The sequence below is a fragment of the Danio rerio genome, chromosome 5, assembly GCF_049306965.1.
Source record: "Danio rerio strain Tuebingen ecotype United States chromosome 5, GRCz12tu, whole genome shotgun sequence".
Taxonomy (NCBI): domain Eukaryota; kingdom Metazoa; phylum Chordata; class Actinopteri; order Cypriniformes; family Danionidae; genus Danio; species Danio rerio.
The window spans coordinates 33,459,308-33,481,859 of NC_133180.1; the positions used below are offsets into that span (position 1 = coordinate 33,459,308).

At 38.4% G+C, this 22,552-nt stretch overlaps 2 protein-coding genes across 39 annotated transcripts in view; one reads left to right on the top strand and one right to left on the bottom strand.

The window, feature by feature from the left end:
* The window catches only part of fkbp15a (FKBP prolyl isomerase family member 15a), a 34,232-nt gene that overhangs the window by 7,288 nt on the left and 4,392 nt on the right, over positions 1-22,552 (top strand). For 2 of the 32 annotated variants that reach the window (XM_021474030.2, XM_073952311.1), the window contains exons 6-27: positions 8,690-8,788; positions 8,962-9,111; positions 11,740-11,808; positions 11,896-12,039; positions 12,130-12,269; positions 12,425-12,473; positions 13,956-14,075; positions 14,168-14,261; positions 14,352-14,428; positions 16,309-16,396; positions 17,181-17,287; positions 17,372-17,470; positions 17,547-17,638; positions 17,754-17,808; positions 18,185-18,335; positions 19,349-19,485; positions 19,580-19,732; positions 19,978-20,070; positions 20,393-20,458; positions 20,538-20,645; positions 20,747-20,891; positions 20,985-21,986. In XM_021474030.2, the coding sequence (XP_021329705.1) occupies positions 8,690-8,788; positions 8,962-9,111; positions 11,740-11,808; positions 11,896-12,039; positions 12,130-12,269; positions 12,425-12,473; positions 13,956-14,075; positions 14,168-14,261; positions 14,352-14,428; positions 16,309-16,396; positions 17,181-17,287; positions 17,372-17,470; positions 17,547-17,638; positions 17,754-17,808; positions 18,185-18,335; positions 19,349-19,485; positions 19,580-19,732; positions 19,978-20,070; positions 20,393-20,458; positions 20,538-20,645; positions 20,747-20,884 (2,229 nt within the window). In that variant the 3' untranslated portion in view covers positions 20,885-20,891; positions 20,985-21,986. Of the gene's footprint in view, positions 1-6,280; positions 7,006-8,689; positions 8,789-8,961; positions 9,112-11,739; positions 11,809-11,895; positions 12,040-12,129; positions 12,270-12,424; positions 12,474-13,955; positions 14,076-14,167; positions 14,262-14,351; positions 14,429-16,308; positions 16,397-17,180; positions 17,288-17,371; positions 17,471-17,546; positions 17,639-17,753; positions 17,809-18,184; positions 18,336-19,348; positions 19,486-19,579; positions 19,733-19,977; positions 20,071-20,392; positions 20,459-20,537; positions 20,646-20,746; positions 21,987-22,552 lie in introns of those variants that run through there. The other 30 variants (XM_021474031.2, XM_073952312.1, XM_073952307.1 and 27 more) reach the window with 26 other exon arrangements.
* Positions 6,675-22,552, bottom strand: part of lrsam1 (leucine rich repeat and sterile alpha motif containing 1) — a 37,132-nt gene continuing 21,254 nt past the window's right edge. For 3 of the 7 annotated variants that reach the window (XM_073950625.1, XM_073950634.1, XM_073950631.1), the window contains one exon: positions 6,675-7,485. The gene's annotated coding sequence lies outside the window, so the exon portion shown is untranslated. Of the gene's footprint in view, positions 7,486-16,048; positions 17,619-22,552 lie in introns of those variants that run through there. The other 4 variants (XM_073950626.1, XM_073950632.1, XM_073950623.1 and 1 more) reach the window with 3 other exon arrangements.

A 22,552-nucleotide genomic window follows, 5' to 3' on the forward strand; every position in this document is an offset into this window, starting at 1 on the left:
ACAAAATGTAGGCAAAGAGACCACTGTACCCCCGTTGTCAGATAAGGTTTCTTTGTCTAGTGAACCACAACAACCTAAAAATCCAAATTTGACAATGACAGATGAGGCAAATGCAGCACCCACTTATACTGCTTTGCCCATAGACGTAATAAACCCCCCTAACATACAGCGAGTGGTGGTAGAACATCTTGTAAGAACGTCTGATCCTGTATCTGCTCAGCAGATACCAGTGCGCTTGAGGTCATTTTCTGGGAAAACTCCTAGACCGCCTAATGAGCCTGATTTTGATACTTGGAGGGCAAGTGTTGGATTCTTGCTTGATGACCCATCAATTTCTGATTTGTCACGCACCAGAAAAATTTTGGATAGTCTTTTGCCACCTGCCTCAGATGTTGTGAAGCATGTTAATCCCCAAGCACTTCCAACAGTTTATTTAGATTTACTGGAGTCAGTTTATGGGTCAGTTGAAGATGGCGATGAATTGCTCGCAAAATTCATGACTCTCTTACAGAACCAAGGAGAGCGACCATCAAGTTATCTGCATAGGTTGCAAGTGATGCTGAATGCAACGGTGCGAAGAGGAGGCATTTCAGAAGCTGAACGTGACCGCAGCTTGTTAAAGCAGTTCATTAGAGGATGTTGGGACAACCAGTTGCTGGTTAATTTGCATCTTGAGCAAAGAAAGACCAACCCTCCTTCATTTGCTGAACTAGTGGTTGCTATTAGAGCTGAGGAGGATAAACAAGCTTCCAAAGATGAGCGCATGCGAAGCCATTTAGGAACAAACAAGTCCAGTCCAAGCTTCTTTGAGTCAAAAGCTATTGTACATCAACTGTCTGCTCATGCTACTGAAGTAGGAGGAGGTGCACATTGTAAAGTGGAAACAGAGTTAAACACACAACCTGCTCTGCTGAAGACTTTATCATCCAAAAAAGGACAGGCTAAATGTCAGGACACTTTAGAATTCTCATCACTGAAAGCTGAGTTAAATGAGTTGAGAGCTCAGGTCCAGGCTATGGAGTCAGCCGTACCTAAAAGAACCTCCCACATTGATTCAAGTGCTAAAGAACTCGCTGAATTAAGAAAACAAGTAGCAGACTTAAAGGGTCAAATGTTAAATATGGAAGCACAAAGCAGTCAAGCACAATCACTACCAAGTTCTAGGAAAAGGTTTGAGACAACTCAACAGGGTGTATCGAGGTTTACACAGCCCCAAACGAACAGAACCAGTCTAAATCGTCCTCGTGCTGGATACTGTTTTCGCTGTGGTGAAGAAGGCCATGTTGTAATAAATTGTGAGAATGACCCAAATCCATCTCAAGTAGATAGAAAGCGACGACTACTGAGAGAGAAACAATCTCAATGGGATTTGCAGAACCAAGTGAAGTCACAGCAGTTAAACTTCAGGCAATCTCTGGAGTAGGGCATGCAGAGATTGGGACTGAGTTTAAAAGCCCTAAACAGTGTGATCGCTCTAAGAACGTAACTTCAGGAACATTGCCAAGAGGATTGATTGGGACAAAGTGCACTGCCCAGTTGTACATTCAGGGCGTACAGGTGAATTGCCTACTTGATACGGGATCGCAAGTGACCACGATTCCGTCATCATTCCACAAGACGTACCTAGCACACTTACCTGTGAAGCCATTGAATGCTCTGTTACAAGTGGAAGGAGCCAATGGAGGATCTGTTCCCTATCTGGGGTATGTGGAGCTAACTTTAACATTCCCAGAAGAATTCTTAGGTGTGGAAACAGAAATCAACACTTTGGCTTTGGTAATTCCTGATTTGGTTGGAGTTCGACAAATATTAATTGGCACAAACTCTCTTGATGCCTTATATGATGTTCATGTTCTAGAAAGAAATGTCAAGCCCAAGCCAGCTTTCAATGGGTATCGTGCTGTGCTTAACATTCTAAATTCAAGGCATAAGCAGAGGTCTGCAGAAACTCTGGGAAGTGTGACTCTAGAGGTTGACCAAGCTGAAACGGTGCCTGCTGGTGGAACAACAGTAGTTAATGGACTAGTTCGGCTGAACAGTTCTTTCTCTGAAAACCTAGCAGTCATTGGACCATCTCAAGTGTCAAACTTACCAGGTGGAATTGTTATAGCCAGTGGATTGCACCATCTGCCCAGCAAACGTTCATTTTGTGTTCCTGTGCTAGTAGGGAATGAAACTCAAACTGACATTTCAATTTCACCTAAGACTGTGCTAGCTGAAATGTATTCTGTACAACAAGTGATGGAGATTCCTCAGAAGACCATTCCTGTTGATGAATCAAATAAAAAACAGATTGATTTTGATTTTAGTGACTCACCCTTGCCAACAGAATGGAAAAAAAGGATATCTGATTTGCTAAATGCCATGCCAGAAGTATTTGCCCTGCATGATATGGACTATGGCCATACAGACAAGGTGAAACATCGTATCAGACTCAGTGATGAAACACCTTTCAAACATAGACCTAGACCAATACATCCCCATGATATCAGCGCAGTTAGAAAGCACTTGCAAGACTTGTTGGATGCCGGTATAATAAGAGAGTCTGAATCTCCATTCGCTTCTCCAATAGTTGTTGTGAGAAAAAAAGATAACTCTGTTCGGCTTTGTATCGATTTCAGGAAGTTGAACACACAGACCATTAAGGACGCCTATGCTCTTCCAAATCTTGAGGAAGCATTTTCTGTGCTTTCAGGGTCCAAATGGTTCACTGTTCTCGACCTGAAATCAGGATACTACCAGATAGAAATGGATGAGCGAGATAAGGAAAAGACCGCCTTTGTGTGTCCCCTGGGGTTCTGGGAATTTAACAGGATGCCCCAGGGGATAACAAATGCGCCTAGTACTTTTCAGCGCCTAATGGAGCGGTGTATGGGAAGTTTAAACCGGAGTGAAGTTCTAGTCTTCATTGATGACTTGATCATATTCTCAGATTCTCTCGAGGAGCATGAACGTCGTCTAATGCAAGTTCTCAATCGGTTAAAAGAGTATGGTTTAAAACTTTCCCCTGACAAGTGCAAGTTCTTTCAAACTTCAGTGCGATATCTTGGTCATGTTGTGTCCCAAAGTGGTGTGAGTACTGATCCAAGTAAAATTGACGCTGTAAAAACCTGGCCAAAACCACAAAATTTACGAGAGTTGAAATCCTTTTTAGGATTTGCCGGTTATTACCGAAGATTTGTACAGGACTTCTCGAAAATTGTTAGACCACTGAATGATCTCACGGCTGGATATCCTCCAGTGAGGAGAAAAGCTGTGTGTAAACAGGCCAATCGAGTCTACCTCAACCCAAAAGAGCCTATAGGGGAAAGATGGACCAGTGAATGTCAAAATGCATTTGAGACGATCATTGAAAGATTGACAACTGCGCCCGTTTTAGGCTATGCTAATCCTAAGTTACCTTACCTGTTGCACACTGATGCTAGTACCATCGGGCTCGGTGCTGCATTGTATCAGGAGCAGGAGGGGCACCTAAGGGTCATCGCATACGCCAGTCGTGGTTTGACTCGCAGTGAATCCAAGTATCCAGCGCACAAATTGGAGTTTCTAGCTTTGAAGTGGGCAGTCACCACTAAGTTTAGTGACTACCTATATGGAAGCGAATTCACCGTAGTAACAGACAGCAACCCCTTAACTTATGTCCTAAGTTCAGCGAAGCTTGACGCTACTAGTTACAGGTGGTTGTCTAGTCTGTCTACTTTCAACTTCAAAATCCAGTATCGGGCAGGTGCCCAAAATCAGGACGCTGACGGATTGTCTCGAAAGCCAAATGTTCAGCTTGTTGACGATTTAGAGACTCAGAAAGAACAGGAACGCATAAAGCAGTTTGCATTAAACCATCTTAGTGACGCCAGACATGTACAGCAGGTTATGCTTCCAGAGGTGATCAAAGCCATTTGCGAAAGACATCAAGCTTACCAGCCATCTTCTGTAGCTTTGGTTGAATCTTTAGGTGTGTCTACCGAAGCTTTACCCCAAGCATTTATGAATGAGTCAGAACATGGGTTGCCTGCAATTTCTGCATTGTCTGTGAATGACTTGATGCGCAAACAAAGAGAAGACCCTGAGATAAGAGAGATTATTGAGTGTCTTGAGTCTAACAATGGAACACCCAGTCTGAAAGAAAGACCATCAGATATGGTATTGTGGCTCAAAGAATGGAAAAAGTTTGAAATGAGAAATGGATTGCTATATAGAAACCGTATGGATCATGGGAAAGTGCAGAGACAGTTGGCATTGCCTAGCAATCTCAGAGAAATGGTTCTTACCTGTTTGCATGATGATATGGGCCACTTAGGAGTTGAGAGGACTCTCGACCTCCTACGCTCACGATTTTATTGGCCACGGATGGCCAACTCTGTGGAGACAAAAATTAGGACATGTGAACGCTGTGTCAGAAGAAAATCTCCAGTTCAGAAAGCAGCTCCATTGGTAAACATTCGAACCACCAGACCTTTAGAGTTGGTCTGTATGGATTTTCTATCTGTAGAACCTGACAATAGCAATACAAAGGACATTTTAGTAATAACAGACCACTTTACAAAATATGCCATCGCCATACCCACTCGAAATCAGAAGGCCCAGACGGTTGCTAAGTGCCTTTGGGAACACTTTTTAGTGCATTATGGTTTCCCTGAAAAGCTACATAGCGACCAGGGACCAGATTTTGAGTCGCGTATCATACAGGAATTGTGCAAGATTGCTGGCATTCGAAAAGTAAGAACAACGCCATATCACCCGAGGGGAAACCCAGTCGAGCGTTTTAATAGAACTCTACTGCAGATGCTGGGTACCCTAGAGAACAAACAAAAAGCTCATTGGAGGGAGTACGTGAAACCATTAGTGCACGCATATAACTGCACCAAAAATGATTTTACAGGTTACTCACCTTATGAGCTGATGTTTGGAAGGCAGCCTCGTTTGCCTCTAGACATTGCTTTTGGGATTTTGAATGATGAGTCATATCAATCTCATTCCAAATATGTAACCTCTTTAAAGCAAAAACTTGAAGAAAGTTACAAATTGGCTTTGGAAAACAGCAATAGAGTAGCAGAACGAAATAAAAAGAGATTTGACAAAAATGTGATTGCCTCCAACTTGGAAGTAGGTGATAGAGTCTTAGTCAGAAATGTCCGGTTAAGAGGTAAACAGAAACTGGCAGACAAATGGGAATCCAATGTTTACATAGTGATAAAGAAAGCACAAGATGTCCCTGTGTATACTGTCTGTCCTGAAGGGAAGAATAGTCCTGTTCGTACTCTTCACCGTGATTTGCTCTTACCTTGCGGATTCTTACCTGCTGAAGCAGACGCGTCTAACTCGCCTAAAGTGCATAAAAAATGTCGAACGAGGTCACAGTCTGCCACAAGGCATGTTGATGAGACAGAAAATCTAGACGATGAGGAAAGTTCTGAGAATGAGTCTTCATATCACTTCATGCCCAGAGAATCATTGGAAGTTGTTACACGTTACATCCTACCTGAAAGCTCTTTTCTTCAGTCTGAAAACCCTCCAGTTGCAGAGGAGATTGAAGTATTGGATACCAGCCAGACAAACGTTGATTACCTGAAAGAAAAAAAGCTTGAGATTATTGATGAAAATGAGCAGATGTGTGAAGTGAATGAGAACTTACCTGTGCAGAATGAAGCAAGATTTGATTGTACAAATGATGGACCTGGAGAACATCAAGTAGCTGACACTGTAGTAGTGTCTGAAGAGGATGAATTGTTGAATTCTGTTGAAGAACTGAGAGATGTTCAGGATGAGGAAAATGAGGCCAGAACTGAACTGATCCTTGAGAATGAGGAGAAACCACAGGATGAGGGCCTTAGACGCTCCTCAAGACAAATCAGACCCCCAAAAATGTTTCACTATCCTCAAATAGGTAATCCCCTAATTTCAGTAGTTCAGTCCTTATTGCAAGGATTAAGTAATGCTTTTGCTCAGTCCGAAGAACAGTCAGAAGTATTCTGTGATGAGTGTGTCTTGGTACCAGGTGATCCCATGTCAGTGCTGACAACACAGCCAAATGCATGCCCGAGGACGTGCATAAGATCAAAGGGGGAGGGTGTAACCCAGGTTACCAACAGAAACAGGATTAAATTAATTAATTAAATATGCTGAACTTATAGTTTTTCTCTTTCTGTTTTGCAAATTACCTTTATAGCCAATTAGAATACATTAAAATATTTTTTTATCTGTAAAAGCGATCTAAAAGAGTTTAGAATATCATGTGACGTCTTTCCGGTTCCGATCACTGACGCGGGTAGATTTCGCGCGCACTCGCATCGGCGGAGCAGACGAGAGCAGACGCAGATTTAGATTCTCTCTCTACATTAAGTTGTATTGAACTGGAAAATAAGAGATTTTTTGATTTAATGTTGAATTATATGTGTCTAAAGACAATATAGAAGAAAGTGATGCTCGAAGAAACCGTTTATGTGAGTTAAATATAGTTAATGATCGTGACGGAGCTGATTACAAGCAGCCTGGCTAATGTGTAACTAGCTCCATTAGGAGATCGTCTGAAAGGAAACGCGATTAAAGTTAAATGCTGAAAAAGAGAATAAGCAAAAGGATTGAGTGAAGAATTTCTTCGCATTAAAAAGATTAAAAGTTCATCTGGTTTTGGTCAGGTTTTTTTTTTGTTGTTGTTGTTTGTTTGTATTATTTTTCCTCCTTTACCTGGATTGGTGCCATCGTTGTGCTCCTGTGTGCTCTGTTGATTTGATGCTGGATTGGGATTGGAGCTTATTGGATTCTGGATTCGTTCTAACTCCTGTGTTCGCTAAAGGGGTTGGGACTGGCGAGCCATACGAACCGAACTTCAAATTGTCATTGTGTGAAACTGATACTTGTTGCCGATCAGGACGGTAGGAAACTGAACTACAAGCACACACAGTCGTTCAATGATTTCTTTTGGGAAAAGGATTCACTCACAGAGGAGAAACTGAGTGACAGACATTTCGTTGTTGCTCCTTGAGATATTTTATATTCACTAAAAAGGTGAATATACACATACTGACTGTTTTTTGCAGGAAAAGAAAAGACTTTTAAGAAACTGAATTTATTGAAAGAAAAGAGGGAACTGTGAAGTGATTACAAGTGAACTGTTTTATTGGTTCGTTATTTCATTTATTGTTGATATACCAAGTGGTAATAGGTTTGGGTTTGTTTATTAGTTTTTTTTAAACGCACAGATTAGAGAAGTAGAAAACATACACAAAATTGAGAAATTAATTCAGAAAATAACTTCTTTAATATTTTATTTAATCAAGATTGAATTCTTTACTTACAAGGGAAATTTGTTTTACTGATAAAGAGTGAAGTTTATTTATTTTTTTTCTGAGAAATTGAAAAGAGTTGAAAGTGAAACCTGTGAAAACATAGGATTATTTTAGTTATATTACATCAACAGTATTGAGTAAAGGTGGTTATACTTACCTAAAATATACTTACCTGTTGAGTAAGTTCTGGATTTGAAACCTGAAATCAAAAGAGAAACATTTGTGAAACATTATTTTATTATTTGATATTGAATATTTTTGTACCTTGTGACAATTTTATTTTTCTTATGATTTATTTGCTGATAAATTGAGACTTTACAATTAAATACAAGACAATACAATCAGTTAAAAAACCTTATTGGTTGTGTGAGTGGTTCATTATTGTTGTGACACCCTGGTTCTCTGCAGACGAATCTAGGCTTCTGATTTCACTGGTCCATATTCAAAGCCTTTCTCAGGAAAGTGTTACAAATGGCTTGAGAAAGGAATGGCACAAAAAATTAAAATAAATATGGCCCCCAGTTTCAAGAGAATCCCTGAATTATTTTTGTTTTGAATATTTACTAGGAAATGAATAGCAATACAAGAGTGCTGATTTCTGGAATAGTAGCACCGTCACAAATACAACATTGATTTTATACAATAATTTAATAAAAAAATGAGTTAATATTGTGTGGCTTACATTTAAGACTGAGAATATTATTTAGCCACTATTGAATGAATCAGTCTAATAATCGACTCAGTGATTTACTCATAAAAACAGTAATAAACAAATTCTAATTTTCTTTTCGGCTTAGTTCCTTTATTAATCTGGGGTTGCCACAGCGGAATGAACCGCCAACTTATCCAGCATATGTTTTACGTATTGGATGCCCTTCCAGCTGCAACCCATCACTGGGAAACCCATACACTCTCATTCACACACATACACTACGCACAAGCTTACTCAATTCACTAATAGCGCATGTCTTTAGTCATGTGAGGTAATAAACAAACTGTTAGATGAATTTATTATTTTGAATGAATCATGTTTCTGCTTAAAGACAAATAATGTGCTTATAAATAGACTGTTTTCACAAAAAAGGAATTGCAAACTCATTTAAACCATGTTGAAATTTAAGACTGTTTCTTTTAAGTTCAGATAACACTAGAAAAACAGAGCGCAAATGAATAAGCAACAGAAGTGTACCAAAGCTCACACATATAGCCCTGAACATGGTGAACTTAAAGTCTGCAGAATGGCACCGGATTGGTCCATGAGGGAGATGCCTTTGAAACAGGTGTCCGAATTGCAAAGGCTGCTTCCAATTACCTTGTATTATAATTGTTATATTATGTTACGTTGTTATATTATATTGCTCTGTGAAATGCTGCTCTCATCAGCTCTTTATCTCTGTCTACAGGTTCAGCCCTGTGAATACGTCGCTTTCTATGATGACCAGCAGCAGAACTGGTCTTTAATGTTTGACTTAGAAAAGGCCAGACCGGAGTTCATAAGGGAGGTAACACTTGAACTGAATTATTCGTAAACAAATACATAAACAAATGTGGTTTGGAATAAAATAATCCTCTGTGCGCATTATTATAATGAAAGATCAGATGTTCTCAAAAACTGCTGACATGCGAACAGATGGACAGTATGTATTGTAATGACCAGCGAGTCTGTTTGTGTCAGGTGTTTTTGGCCAGGTGGAACAGCGAGGCTTCTTCAGACTCTCTTCTCACCCAGGATCTGCTCCATGGAGAAGGTCAAGCTGTAAATGTAGGAGACACTGTGGAGGTGGCATATTCTGCATGGCTCTTACACAACCACTCTCTAGGACAGGTGTGACCATTATAATCCTCTAATTGTCATCATTTTCAGATCACACTGTAGATGATTTTTTTTGTTCAGACATATTAGTCAGGTAATGTCAGTTAAAGGGGACCCATTATGCACCTTTTTTACAAAATGTAATATAAGTCTCTTATGTCTCTAAAGCAGTGGTTCTCAACTGGTTTGGCCAAGGGAACCACATTTTTACAGGGTCGTACTTGCGCTTCGACATATTTGTTGCTATAAATAAATGAAATTTCACATTTCTAACGGTACGGTTGTCGCACGCGCATTTCAGAATAAAAGTCCGATATACACAAAACAAGTTAAAAACTAGACTTTTGTTGTTTTTTTGATCACACACTCCGCGATCGACTGAAAATGTTCCGGCGACCCACTTTTGGCTCACAACCCACCAGTTGAGAAACATTCCTCTAGAGTATCTATGTGAAGTTTCAGCTCAAAATACCCCACAAATACTTTGTTTAGAACTCTTTGCAACTCCCTCGTTTAGGCATTGATTCAAATGGTGCCATTTTGGTGACCATCACTTTAAATTCAAGTGAGTGTAGGCTTCCAGTCCTATTTTCAAATGATAATGTGTCACACAACTGTGTTTAAATCCTTTATAAAAGTGATTATGAAAAGTCATACGCTGTTTCTCAATACCAAGTATGCAGAGTTCGGACTCGTGTCTTTGGAAGTTCAGACTTGCCAAGTTTAGACGTGGAAGAACAAACTCCAGAGGACGCGAGGAGAACAATAAAGCGATTTAATTATATAAGCATGGCTTTTTAATTAATATATATTGATATTATAAATCTATATATTTGATTGAAACATAAAACACCATAAATGTAAAGTGCTATGGACAGACTATACACAGACTCGTGTCTTTGATTAAAATTGATTATCTGAATAAATAAACTACAATGGACAATATACAAGTAGAAATTACAAGACATAAACAATAGGAAATAAAGATAACGTTAAGCAAATCGTTAAAGAAAGACAAACAGTGTACAACACGGTAACATAATTAAAGACAATTATAAAACGTAACAAAATAACACTGCCAAAACAATACACCTGAGAACAAATAATAGATTTACAAAACCAAAAACTGGCTGTTAGATATACACAAGATGTATTAAATATCATGTTTTAACTACAATGGACAGATGAGATCCAGATCCAAGATGGACTGGCTGATGTAAAGCTGCTGTCAGTTGGGGAGGTGATGTCGAAGCTACCATTGACAGCCTGGGGCTCAGAGTTCACATAAACTGAAGGACATCATCGAAGACGTGCGATCTTTGTAAATAAACTGCAGAATCGAGTTTCAAACAACTATATTCTCGCCTGAAAAACTCTTAAAACTCTATTCTGTGACACAACTAAGGAGTCTTTTTAAAATTGTGCTGGTTTTCTTCTCCGCCATTAGCTTTCGCTGGTTGGGCTGCAATGCATTCCATCATACCTTCGCTTCCCAAGTTCGCACAAGTCACCTCTTGATACATCCTCGACAAAAGGGGCGGAGCAAGTACACATCCATGAATTTGATCTAGTAGGCAAGATGTGAGCATTGAATTGGAACAGTAATCCAGCGACGGTTGATGACGTTTCACGATGACATAAGAACGCAAGTACAGACAAGAATGCATATTGAGAAACAGCCATAGTTTGGTTTCTAAAAGCCAAGAATTTATTTGTACCTTATTTGCCCAACAACTCCCATTCAAGAATGTTCAACGATTCATTTTTCCAACCCCCTGCTTTGTTGTTTTATTCGACAATAAGTTTATACACGATGCACTTTCAGATTTAAAGCTCAGCGGGATGTTTTCATTTATGTAGAGCTGTGTTGCACACTGCATGGAAGTTAATTTTCAAAAATCCATAATAGTGCTCTTTAACCAATGGATTCTTCCTCAGTGAAGAGCAGAGAGTTTGAGTTGTGTGCAAACCACAAAACTGACAGCAGTTTCACAAGCACACTGATTGGGTCTATAATGTAAAAATGGCCCACAGCTCATATTTGCATGTCTATAAATTGGCAGAATCACATATAAAAACTCATAACATTAAAGACAAACATTTGCTGTGCGAGGTTTAGATTATAGAATGTATTTGCCTCTTATGGAATTGAACAAACTGAGTATGAAAGTAAAGGTGATGACACATGAGGCAATTCTATAAGCAACGTTGCATTACAAGATTGTAGAGCCATGTTTCTTGGCTACTTTCCTATTGAGAAATTGTATCTGAATTGGGTTGCCATGTGTCACACCTGGTTGCCCAATGATGGCATCATCACTCAAAGTTGCTCCTTGTAACATCACCATAACTAAGTTGACTAAAGTACACTACCGACAGTCAAATTCTGCTGCCGTGTGAACATGATTGCAGTAAATGATGCAGTTGAACCTAAATTTGTTCTTAATTTGCACAGTATTTACATGTAGATGAGCACATGTAGCACAAACTCAAAGCAGCTCATGTTGCACATTCTTGTTTATTAGGCACAGCTCAATGTAAGTCATGCCTCTACTGAACTAATCAATCAATCTACCGTCAGTTAAAGCAACTGTAGATCTGTAAATGTGAGAGCTCAGTGTCTATCTGTTTTTATTTCAGATATTTGACTCAAATCTGGGCAAAGAAAAGCTCCAGCGTGTGAAGCTTGGTTCAGGGAAAGCTCTGAGGGTGAGCAGCTATGTGTTGAAAAGATAATAAATAATAATGCTTAGCAGAAAACTATGCTTCTATCAGCTGTTGTGCCTCCTCTCATAGGGATTGGAAGACGGGGTGCTTGGTATGCAGAAAGGGGGTCGACGGCTGCTAATCATCCCTCCTAGTATGAGTTACGGGTCAAAGAGCGGCCCTAACCATGTTCCGGCAGAAAGCACTCTGGTCTATGATGTAGAAATTCATCGAGTAAGGCACACGTCATATACTGAACCAGAGTATTGAGTAAACATCTCAAGACTCTCACAGCTTTGTTTTTGTTTATTTATGTAAATATAGGTTAAATTCTGCAAAAACAGACATGGTGGGGGATCTGCTGAACCCTCCCGCACACCTCCGGACATCTGTTCAGACACTCTGAGTGAAGGAAAGCTGGACACACCGGAGACAGACAAGTCAAAGTGTGCGCAGCATGACCTGTATGTTAATGGTTTATAATATTTGCCTATAATTAAATTGTGTAGAACTAATTGTTTATAAATAAAAATAATTGTTAGGATAGCAATTTTCATTTTAAGAATTTCACTTTATGAATTTCTGAACTGAATTTCTGCTGCTGATGTTTTGTACTCAGAGACCAAGCTCCTGATGGAAAGGTGGAACCTAAAAGTGAATGCCAGATTGTGAGTAACAATTTCTTAAGTAAGTATAAAATAGGTCCAAGATGGGCGCCATGGTGGTGCAGTGGGTAACACAATTGCCTCACAGCAAGAAGGTTGCTGGTTCGTGCCTCGGCTGGGTACCAAAGACATGTGGTACAGGTGAATTGGGTAGGCTAAATTGTCTGTGGTGTATGAGTGTGAACGAGTGTGTATGGATGTTTCCCAGTGATGGGTTGCAGCTGAAAGGGCATCCGCTGCGTAAAATATATTCTGGATGAATTGGCGGTTCATTTTGCTGTGGCGACCCCAGATTAATAAAGGGATTAATAAGCCAAAAAGTAAAGGAGGGGGGCCGGAATCAGGTAGGTCTCGAGAGCTCCCACTGGAAAAGGAAGGAAAAGGAGGAGATGGAGTGGAAGGGGGGATTCTTCAAAGAAAGAAGATAGGGCAGTAGGGTGAAATCGGTCTATTAATTGTAACCTTGGATCAATCTGAATGGATTATTACTTATTACGAATGAGAAGCCAGCTGTGACCAATCATATCACCTGCTCCTCTCGATATTAGTTTTTAAAACTTTACTTTACCAAGATAAACATTTATATTAGATAATATATATATGCGTATACTGTATATTTATGTATATATGTATAAATACACACACGTACTGTACATAAAATACAAAAATAAGTATATTTATGTATATATTAATATATAAATATAAACAAACATTCTATACAATATATTAGTGTTATCAAAAGTATTGAATTCGGTAACAAACGATACTGAAAGTTTAAAAATGTCCGTTTCCTGCTAACATTTCATTCTCAAATGCTAGCGGGAAATGGACATTTTTTTTATTTTAATATTTTTAGTCATGCATATATTTATTTGCACAGAAAAACACACAAATATTTTTTGTAAATACAACCTTTATTTTCGAAGCATTTTATTGCGATTATTCGTTTGACAGCACTAATTCTAAGACCCTTTTTAGACACCAAGTCCAAGCAATGTTCTTTTTTGATGGGACAAACTCTTGTGAAAAAAACAATACTTTTAAATTGAAAATCTTTTGATCCTTCATGTTTACCTCTCCATGAATAAGTGAATTGTTAAAGGTGAATTGAAAAGTCATTCAACTGAAAATTGATACGCTAGCTAAAATCCTGACAGCAATTCCAAACTGTAAGGCAACATTTTGTGGATTCCTCAGTACTGATTAGCATTTTAATCAACCTTTTCAATATAACAATTGAACACTGATAATTAAATTTGAACTCTGTGATTGCTCTGATTGGTAAATATCTCCCATTCTTTATTCATCTTTGTTTTCTATTTTATTACCTTTTATTATTTTGTTACCTTATTCATAGAGTTTGGTTTTTTCTGTACTCTTTTTAAAATGTACATTATTTATAAAAGAAACAAGCCTAAATAACACATAAAAAAACAAGATGATGCAGTGTCTATATGGATGCTCCAACTACTTTTTTACTTGTAGGATTCTGGTCCATCTAAAGCCAAACTGATCTCTCGTATAGCCAAGATGGGTCAACCTATGCTTCCATTTCTGATTGGGGCAATTCCAGCTCAGCCCGACCCCAGCGACTCCGAAACAGAGGTCAGGAGAACTGGAGCCTTTCCTTACACACACTGCAGGGTTTTTCAAATCTCAGATATGATTCCTGAATGACCTGGATATTGTCTGTGCAGGACGCCAGTGAGTCTGGACTGACCTGCGACCCCTGTCCTTCACATGATTCACCCTCCCCAAAACCTGCTCAAATTCCCTGCACTTCTCCACCTTGTATGTGTACAAATAATCATCTCATTATTATTGGGTATCTCTTCCTTATATTAGAGCTGATTGGCTGTTTTGAACTGGTGTTTGTTGTAGCGTTGTATCAGGCTGATGCTGTTCAGAATAAGGAAGCAGCACCACAAGCAGAATCAAACCCTGCTCAAGACTTTCAGGTGACAGCCAAGGTTTTATTTGACAAGCACAGTTATGTTTTTGATAAATTATATACATATCTAAAGTCATACCACTATAGAAAATGTTTAGATGTCATAGACAACATATTCAGAAATGTCGGTAAAATGATAGAAATTGATTGATTCTTCATCTTCTTAAGCACTAAATAAACAAATTAGAATGATTCCTGAAGGGTTGTACGACGAAAAAATAGTATCACTTTATTTTGATGGTCATTATAACATTGTTTTTGAGGTTATATTGCATCTACATGTCAACTAATTCTCATTAGATTATAAGTAGACTGTTTGGTTGGGGTTAGGTTTAGAAAGAAATACAACAACTCCCCCCATCCTAGCGCTTTGTCTAGCTAAGTTTGAAGTAGGGAGATTAAGGAGGCGTGCACGGGCCCACGCTTGTCTGACTATCTACCGTAAGAGCGTTGATCTTACCCCTCCTGTGTGGGAGGGTTCGCCTTGTTTGTGGGCTATGGGGTTGAGACTTGATGAGAGGAAGTGTTTTTGTGTTATAATTGTTTTCTGTTGTACGATGTGCCAATGTCTTTGGAATGGTTTTGATGGGCGGATGCTGTAGGGATTGATGGGTGAGGTTTGGGATTTATTTCTCCTTTTGTGGCTCCTTCAATACCAGTTGTGAGAGGGAAATGTTTAAGACACTTCATCAGTAGTGTACCTCAGATTCATTGGATGTTTCGTTTCTTTAAACACTAGACACCCTCGTCTGAGGCGATCAGCTCTGGTTGATCAATTCCAGGCCAGTGTCTTACTGCCAATTTGTGATAGGAATTTGACCAGATCCTCAATCTGTTTGTTTTGAGTTCTGGCGTTTAGTCAGAGTTGTTAGGGGGCTTGTGTGTTTTTCCAAGCTTGGGGTTATGCCCTTTGGTTACTGATGGTTGGGTTTAGGGTTTGGTGTGGGTGATGGTTGTCCCTTAAAACTAAGTTTGGGGTTAGGGTTTGGGTTAGGTGAGGGCTGTCGTTTTCCTAAACAAACTATTTACAAGAATTAGGGTTGTGCCCTTTGGTTGGGTTTAGGGTTTGGTGTGGGTGAGGGTTGTCCCTTAAAAATTCGGGTTGGGGTTAGGGTTGGTGTAAGTTGAGACGTACTTGCAAAGTTTCTCTTAGTCAATTAAATATCTGTTGAAGCAGCAGTATCAGCAGATATTAAGCAGACAGTCTACTAATCCTCAAATGAGAAGTAATTGGCATGTAGTTGCAGTTTAACTTTTAGTCTATAAAATGTGCAATATGGACCATCAAAATAAATTATTACTGAAAAATGATTAATATATACACTTAGAATTAAATACACAATTCCCCCTAAATGAATTTCTTGCCATTAAAGGAATAGTTCACCTAAAAATTAAATTTTTGTCATCATTTACTCTCCCTTAACTTGTTCCAAACCACTAAACAAGATAATGAGAAATGTTGGAAACTCATTGACATTCTTATTTAGAAAAACAAATATTATGGAAGTCAATGGTTACAGGTTTCCAACATTCATCCATTTATCCTTACTTGTTCTGTTTTAAAAAACAGAACAAGTAAAGAGAGCAAGTAAAGGGAGAGTAAACAATGACAGAATGCTCATTTTTTGGGCGAACTATCCCTTTAATTTACATGCTCAGGCCATCCAAAATGTAGGTGACATTTGTTTACTCCTTTAGAACCTTATTTTTTTTTTTAGATGAAACTGATCTTTGATGATTCAAAAATGAATGAGTTCCTATAATGCAAAGAAACTGAACATTATTTACTACATTGTTATCTTTCCACATGCTCAGGCAAAAATAGAATGATTCTTGTTAGTAAGTTAATAATTTTTTTAAACTATTTTTACATTTATTTTCCAACAGCCATGTTCCTGTAGAGAAAATCCGTATTTTCCACCACAGCTGAATTCTTTTACTTCAATTTACCAAGCCCAGCACATTCCATACTCAAGTAAGTCTTGAGTCCAAAATAACTCCCTTATACATTGCCTGACAAAAGTCTTGTCGATGATCCCAGTTGTATGAGGAACAAATCATAACTCGACTTCTAGTTGTTCATTTAGAAAAGTGGCAGAAAGTAGATTTTTCTGATGAATCACCTGTTGAATTGCATATCAATCATCAAAAATACTGCAGAAGACCTACTGGAACCCGCATGAACCCAAGATTCTCATAGATATCAGTCAAGTTTGGTGAAGGAAAAATCATGGTTTGGGGTTACATTCATATGGGGGTGTGCAAGAGATCTGCAGAGTAAATGGCAACATCAACAGCATGAGGAGTCAAGACATTTGTGCTGCCCATTACAGTACAAACCACAGGAAAGGCCAAATTCCTCAGCAGGATAGCACTCCTTATACTCCTTATACACTGTACATTATTTCTGTTAAGTGACAAGACTTTTGTCTAAGTAAAGTCAGACCTTACTGTCCTAATTAAATCAATAAAAATCAAGACATGATCATATTTTATTCTGGTAAAATAAGCGTAATCTAGAGGCTTTTGCCTTTCATATAAGCCACTTCTGATAGCAAATGATCAACTAGAAGTCAACTTATTATCTGTTGTTCCTAAAACTTGGATAGACGACAAGACATTTGTCAGGACTGCACCTTTCATAAAGAATATACATTTTGTACAGTATATGCAATTATGGCTAAAATGTCATTTTATTTGACTTAAATAATAATGCAGGCCTGATTCACTAAATGTGATGGTTTTATATTCAACAACAGCACCTGATATTACATCCTTCCTGATGTCTGACGCTCGCCAGCATAACAAAGAAATCCTGATGGCTATTGAGAAGCTGGAACATAGGGTGGACCGACTGACCAGCAAGGTATATTTGTGCAAATATGGATTTTTTTTTTTGGTTCTCAAAATCTCAAAGCCCAAACAAGAGAGACGTGTTGAATTGTTCTAGGTGGATGATTTACATAAAGAGGGTCACTTCTCTTTCGGACTCGCCACTGTGTCTTTAGAAACAAACATGATCCTGTACAACATCCAGAGAATTATTCAGGTCTGGACTTCAATATACATTTATCTACACATATCTAAATGGTCACTGAAATGACGTCTTCATTGTGCTGGGTCAGCAGGAGAGCGTGTGCCTGAAAAATGAGGTTTTGAGCTCTAAACTGGAGGGACAGAACCACAAAATGGAGGATCTGTGTGAACAGAACAAGAGGTGTGTTAGGTTTATTTCAATTCTTTTTATACACTCCGATTTCCTGCTTTCCAGATCAGATTAATGAAAAACAGGCATTATATTTTGACACAATCAGTTTACCCCATGTGTGCAGGTATATGGAGCAGCTGCCAATCCAGACCTGCCACATTCATTCTGAGCAGGAAAAGGTAGGAGTAGTGATAATAAATAATGCTGTCCATTTATTGGCTCATTACACTCATTCACTATCCTTTATGATATTATTTAATAGACGCATGTCTTTTTGGATAACTATTTGCATTCAGTGTTATTATAGGGGTGTTTTAGAGCAACCATGTTCCTGGAGGCACACCTACAGTACATACGGATGTCTCCCTTATCTGAACCATTCATTTCAAGTTTTGGAGTCTCTTCTAATGTTCTGCTGAGTTGATTCGGGTGTTTTTGATTGGGAAGGGGTTGAAAATGTGTACTGTTGGTTTGCCTTCAGAGTTGGAAAACACTGTTCCAGGGAAGTTTGAGGGGAGGGAAAGGCCTTGGTTCATCTTTTTTTCTCTTTTTCAGGAGGATTCGTTGATTTCCTCCTGTCAGTTGCAGCAGCAGTTGGTGAATCTCCAGCAGAGGGAGACAGAGATTCAGACTCAACTCAGTGCTGCTCTCGATGACAAACACAAGCACTGTGCTCAGATCAGCCTTCTGGAGGCACAAGTGGCAGGTAGTACCAAAGTTATCAATCCTGTTGTACTTTTTGACCATTAAAAAGTTGTAGCTGTGTTATAGGACAAATCTAAAAGGAACAGTGCCCTTTTTTTTAAATAGACTTTTTACCAAGTCCCTTAAAGTGAAACCTTTGAATTTTTTTACGATTTTTTTAATCAATTCAGCTATTCGCAAGGTCTTTCTTATATTAGACCATTACTATCTTCCTCACTACAGTACATTGACTTTCCTAGGTTGACTTGTCTGTAGTTACATCATGTACTAAAGCCCTGCTTACACTGTGTTTTTGTCATCTGAGTGAAGTTTGGAAAATAGTAAAAGATTCCTGTAATCTTAGGATAAAATATATGGTCCTTGATGGTTTGTTTGATATTTTAACCCACAGCCAATTAATGGTCTTTGCGATTAGATTTTCCCTGCGAGATTTTAGACACTTTCACGCACTGTGACTTCAGCGTAAAACCAAGAACCAATAGCAATCTGGAAAACTTCAAACCGCCACTGTTTTTTTTATTATTGAGGCGCACTGTAAACAAAATTACTGCTACAGATTGTTTATGTTTACCTTGAAATATTGTGTCAGGAGGTGTTATAGTGAAAGTGTCACGTATGGATGAAGTCAAACTCTGGGTGAGTTCTCCTGCAGGTCAGTGTCGTGACTACTGAGATCTTACAGTGTGACTTGGGAAATATGTTTGTGCAGTCTGACATGCTACAAATGTTTAAGAACTATTAAAAAAGTAAATTGCACAGTGTGAGCTGGGCTTCAGACTGACAAGAAAATTAAAAGATACTCTGTATCATAGCAACGGACTGAAAAAATGCTATGCTGCAAAAATGTACACAGCTGAGCATTTTTAGAAGCGCAAAAACACTTCGGTGGACATGCAGCCTAAAAGTCTTAATACACAGGGTTTACCCTTAGAGGTTTGCTGAGCCCGCCTGGTCTAAGACCCCTGCCCTGTTTGGTAGATTGTGTAAGAGTGTTTTGATAATATATGTTTTCAGAACTTTTGAAAAAAGAAGAACAGAGCGATCAGCGGTGGAGGGCAGAGAAGCAGAAGTACAAAGAGTTGGAATCCACTATACAAAACATGGATGAGGAGATGCAAGACCTGAGGGCTGAAAAGGAGAATCTGCAACAGGTGCGAAGAGCTCCTGTCAAATCTGACATGGTTAAACATTTTGTGCGGTTTAATGTGAAAGCAAATATTGTGCTGTTTCTGCATGTAATGTCAGGTCCTGTCAGAGAAAAAGAGGAAGTGGAAGGCTGAGCGGGAGCGCATTATTGTGGAGCAGGAGGAGGAACATGAGAGGAGTCAGCAGGAGGTCCTACAGCTCCTCATGCAGCTCAGAAAGGCCAGACACTCCACTGAAGCACTTATGAAGCAGGTGTGTGTGTGTGTTTGTGTTTCTTTAGCATTAAATCTATGTATAGCTCTAAAGTCATGTTTACACAGCCAATTTAAGTTGGCTCTGAAGTGGGTCTGTGTCTGCTCAGAATTCAGTGTAAAAATGCTATGCTGCATTAAATTGTGTTTGTAAATAAATACACATTTTTGAAAGTGCATTCCTTTTCAGGTTTGGTTTCTGTGCCACCTTTGCATTTTTCCTGTGATATGTGTATTCATTTACAGGCTGAGTTTGAGTTGAGCGCTCAAAAGAAATGTGATGCTGAACTGGCAGAGCAAGAGAAGCTGGAAGGAGCCATAACTGAGCTGCAAGAACAGGCACGTTTACATTATGCAAGAACTCTTAAAACTAGTTTATCATGCGATGTAACAGCTGAAAAGGTTTTTTGAAACCGTTTCATGAGTTTTAAGGATGTAGATTGCCATTGTGTTCATTTAAATCACCGTCAACTTTAAACATTCCCTACACAAGCATTATATGACTTCGGATGAGATCCAGGAAACATTGTTTATCTCTAACAATTTGAAAATAAGTCATATACATGTGGGATGGCATGATAGATAATAATACGCATTTTCAGTTTTGGGTGGAGGATCTTTTTCTTCAATCTACAACTGACCTTCATTTAATACATTTTAGTGTGAGGATCTAACAACAACGTCGTCAAGTATGAATGAGCAGTTTGACACTCAGTTGGCTGTTCAGGTGAGCGGTTTGGACTGAGAGTTCTGCTTTGATAAAGTCTAAACCTAAAAACTGAGCTGATGAACTGCATGTTGTGCAGGTAAAGCGAGCGATGAAAGAAGTGTTTCAGTGTCTCAGGACCGAGTTTGATCTGCAGGAGTCTTACAGAGGACATTCAGTTCTCCAGATTCTCCAAAACACCATCAAGGTAATGCTCAACCTACAGGATTCAAAACACACTAAAAACTAGCCTGATGACTAATTAGCTCATGGTTTTTGGTCTTGCTACTATTTTTAATCCATTTGCAGGGCGTCACCATGAAATTCCTCTCAGAATCTTGGGAGTTTGAATCAGATGAAGATAAAGCAGAAGAAGAATATGGATCTACTGAAGAGGTGTTGATGCCGAAGGATAACGATGAAATAGAGGAGAAAGTAGAGCATTAAGCAGAAGGTATTTATGTAAACTAAACAAATCAGAATGTCCATAAACTACAATCAAAGTTTAAGATTAGAAACTAAGTCTAGATCTGATTCTTTCCCACAGCAACAGTCAGTTTTTCAGTTTGTTTGACTGTATGAAACTGAGGAGGTTGTGAACAAACTGTAAAAGGATCACATGTTGACATGGGAATGCTAACCACCAACTTTACTATTTCTCCTACAGAAAGTCCTTTAATTTAACATTTAAGCATTTTAAAACAAAAAAATTGACTGGATTTATATGCATTTGTTTGAGTAAAATGTAAATCTTTTATTCTTCAAACTTCTAAAACTCCTTTATTTATACCATCTTTTGGCAAAAATTAATAAAAATATGCCACATGTTAAGACATTTTCATAATTAATGGGTCACACTTAACGACAAGGTGGTATTAGTTAATATTAGTTGTATTAATGTATTAACTAACATAAACAAACAATGGACAGTACATTTATTACTGTATTTGTTCATGTTTGTTCACGTTAGTTAATGGAAATAAAGTTGTTCATTGTTCATGTTAACTCACAGTGCTTTAACTAATGCCAACAAGCATGAACTTGGATTTTATTAATGCATTAGTAAATGTTGAACTATGATTTTAAAATACTGTGCAACTATGGTTCATTTATTAGCTCATGTTAGTAAATAAACTAATATTATCATACTATTATCATAATTATAATGAAATCCAATTGTAAAGTGTTACTAATTATAGAATAGGATAAAGACACTTAAGAAGAGATAATCTTGAACATTTTTAAATATCCAATAATAGGCAAATGAATAAAATATGCATAAACTAATTTGAAAAGGAGAGGTTAAAACTAATCTAATACATGCTTCTGTTACAGAACAAATATCTCTTTGTCTGAAAAGCATCTTCATAATTCGCTATGAAAACACTGATGCACTGTGTGATCTTCATAGCACTTGTCGAAGCAAGCGGAGCTGCAAGTCATTTGAATTTAGCATATAGATGTCTGTGACAGATGTTTTTTACTGTGCTGATTGTTTATGTGCATCATATTCGTTGTTCTGTTAGTATAAGTAAACATCTTTTCCCAGTATTTAAACAGAGTTTGTGTCTCTGTAGCACTTCACCGATGTCTTTTTACTCTGCCGCCCCACCATTTGTTCACTTCTGATGTGCAGGTAAAGCAGTGTTGCCAACTATTTCCAATGAAAAGTAGCTAAAACCTGCCCGAAAAGTAGCTAAATGTTGCCAGATGACGTCACTCACTTTTTTGCATATCAGTGACATCATCACGTAGTATAAGACAAGCGTAAGCCCGTCATGTCTCTATTCTCTGAGGCGCCGTGTATTATATAATATTATAAAAAATTACATCCAGATGCACAATAAATAGGTTCTTGATAACATATTACTTTGCGTGATGATGTCATTGCATCTTTTGAGTCACTTTTTAAAAACTGCTAAAAGTAGTTTAAAAGTGAATGTTAAAAGTTGCTAAATTTGTTGCTAGGTGCTTATTGAAAATAAAAAAGTTGCTAGGGTAGTATGACAAGTTGCTACATCTAGCAACAAAATTGCTAAATTGGCAACACTGAGGTGAAGTGCCTCTAAACACAGCGCTCCTTCTGTTCAAAACATGTATTGCGACTCGTTCAAC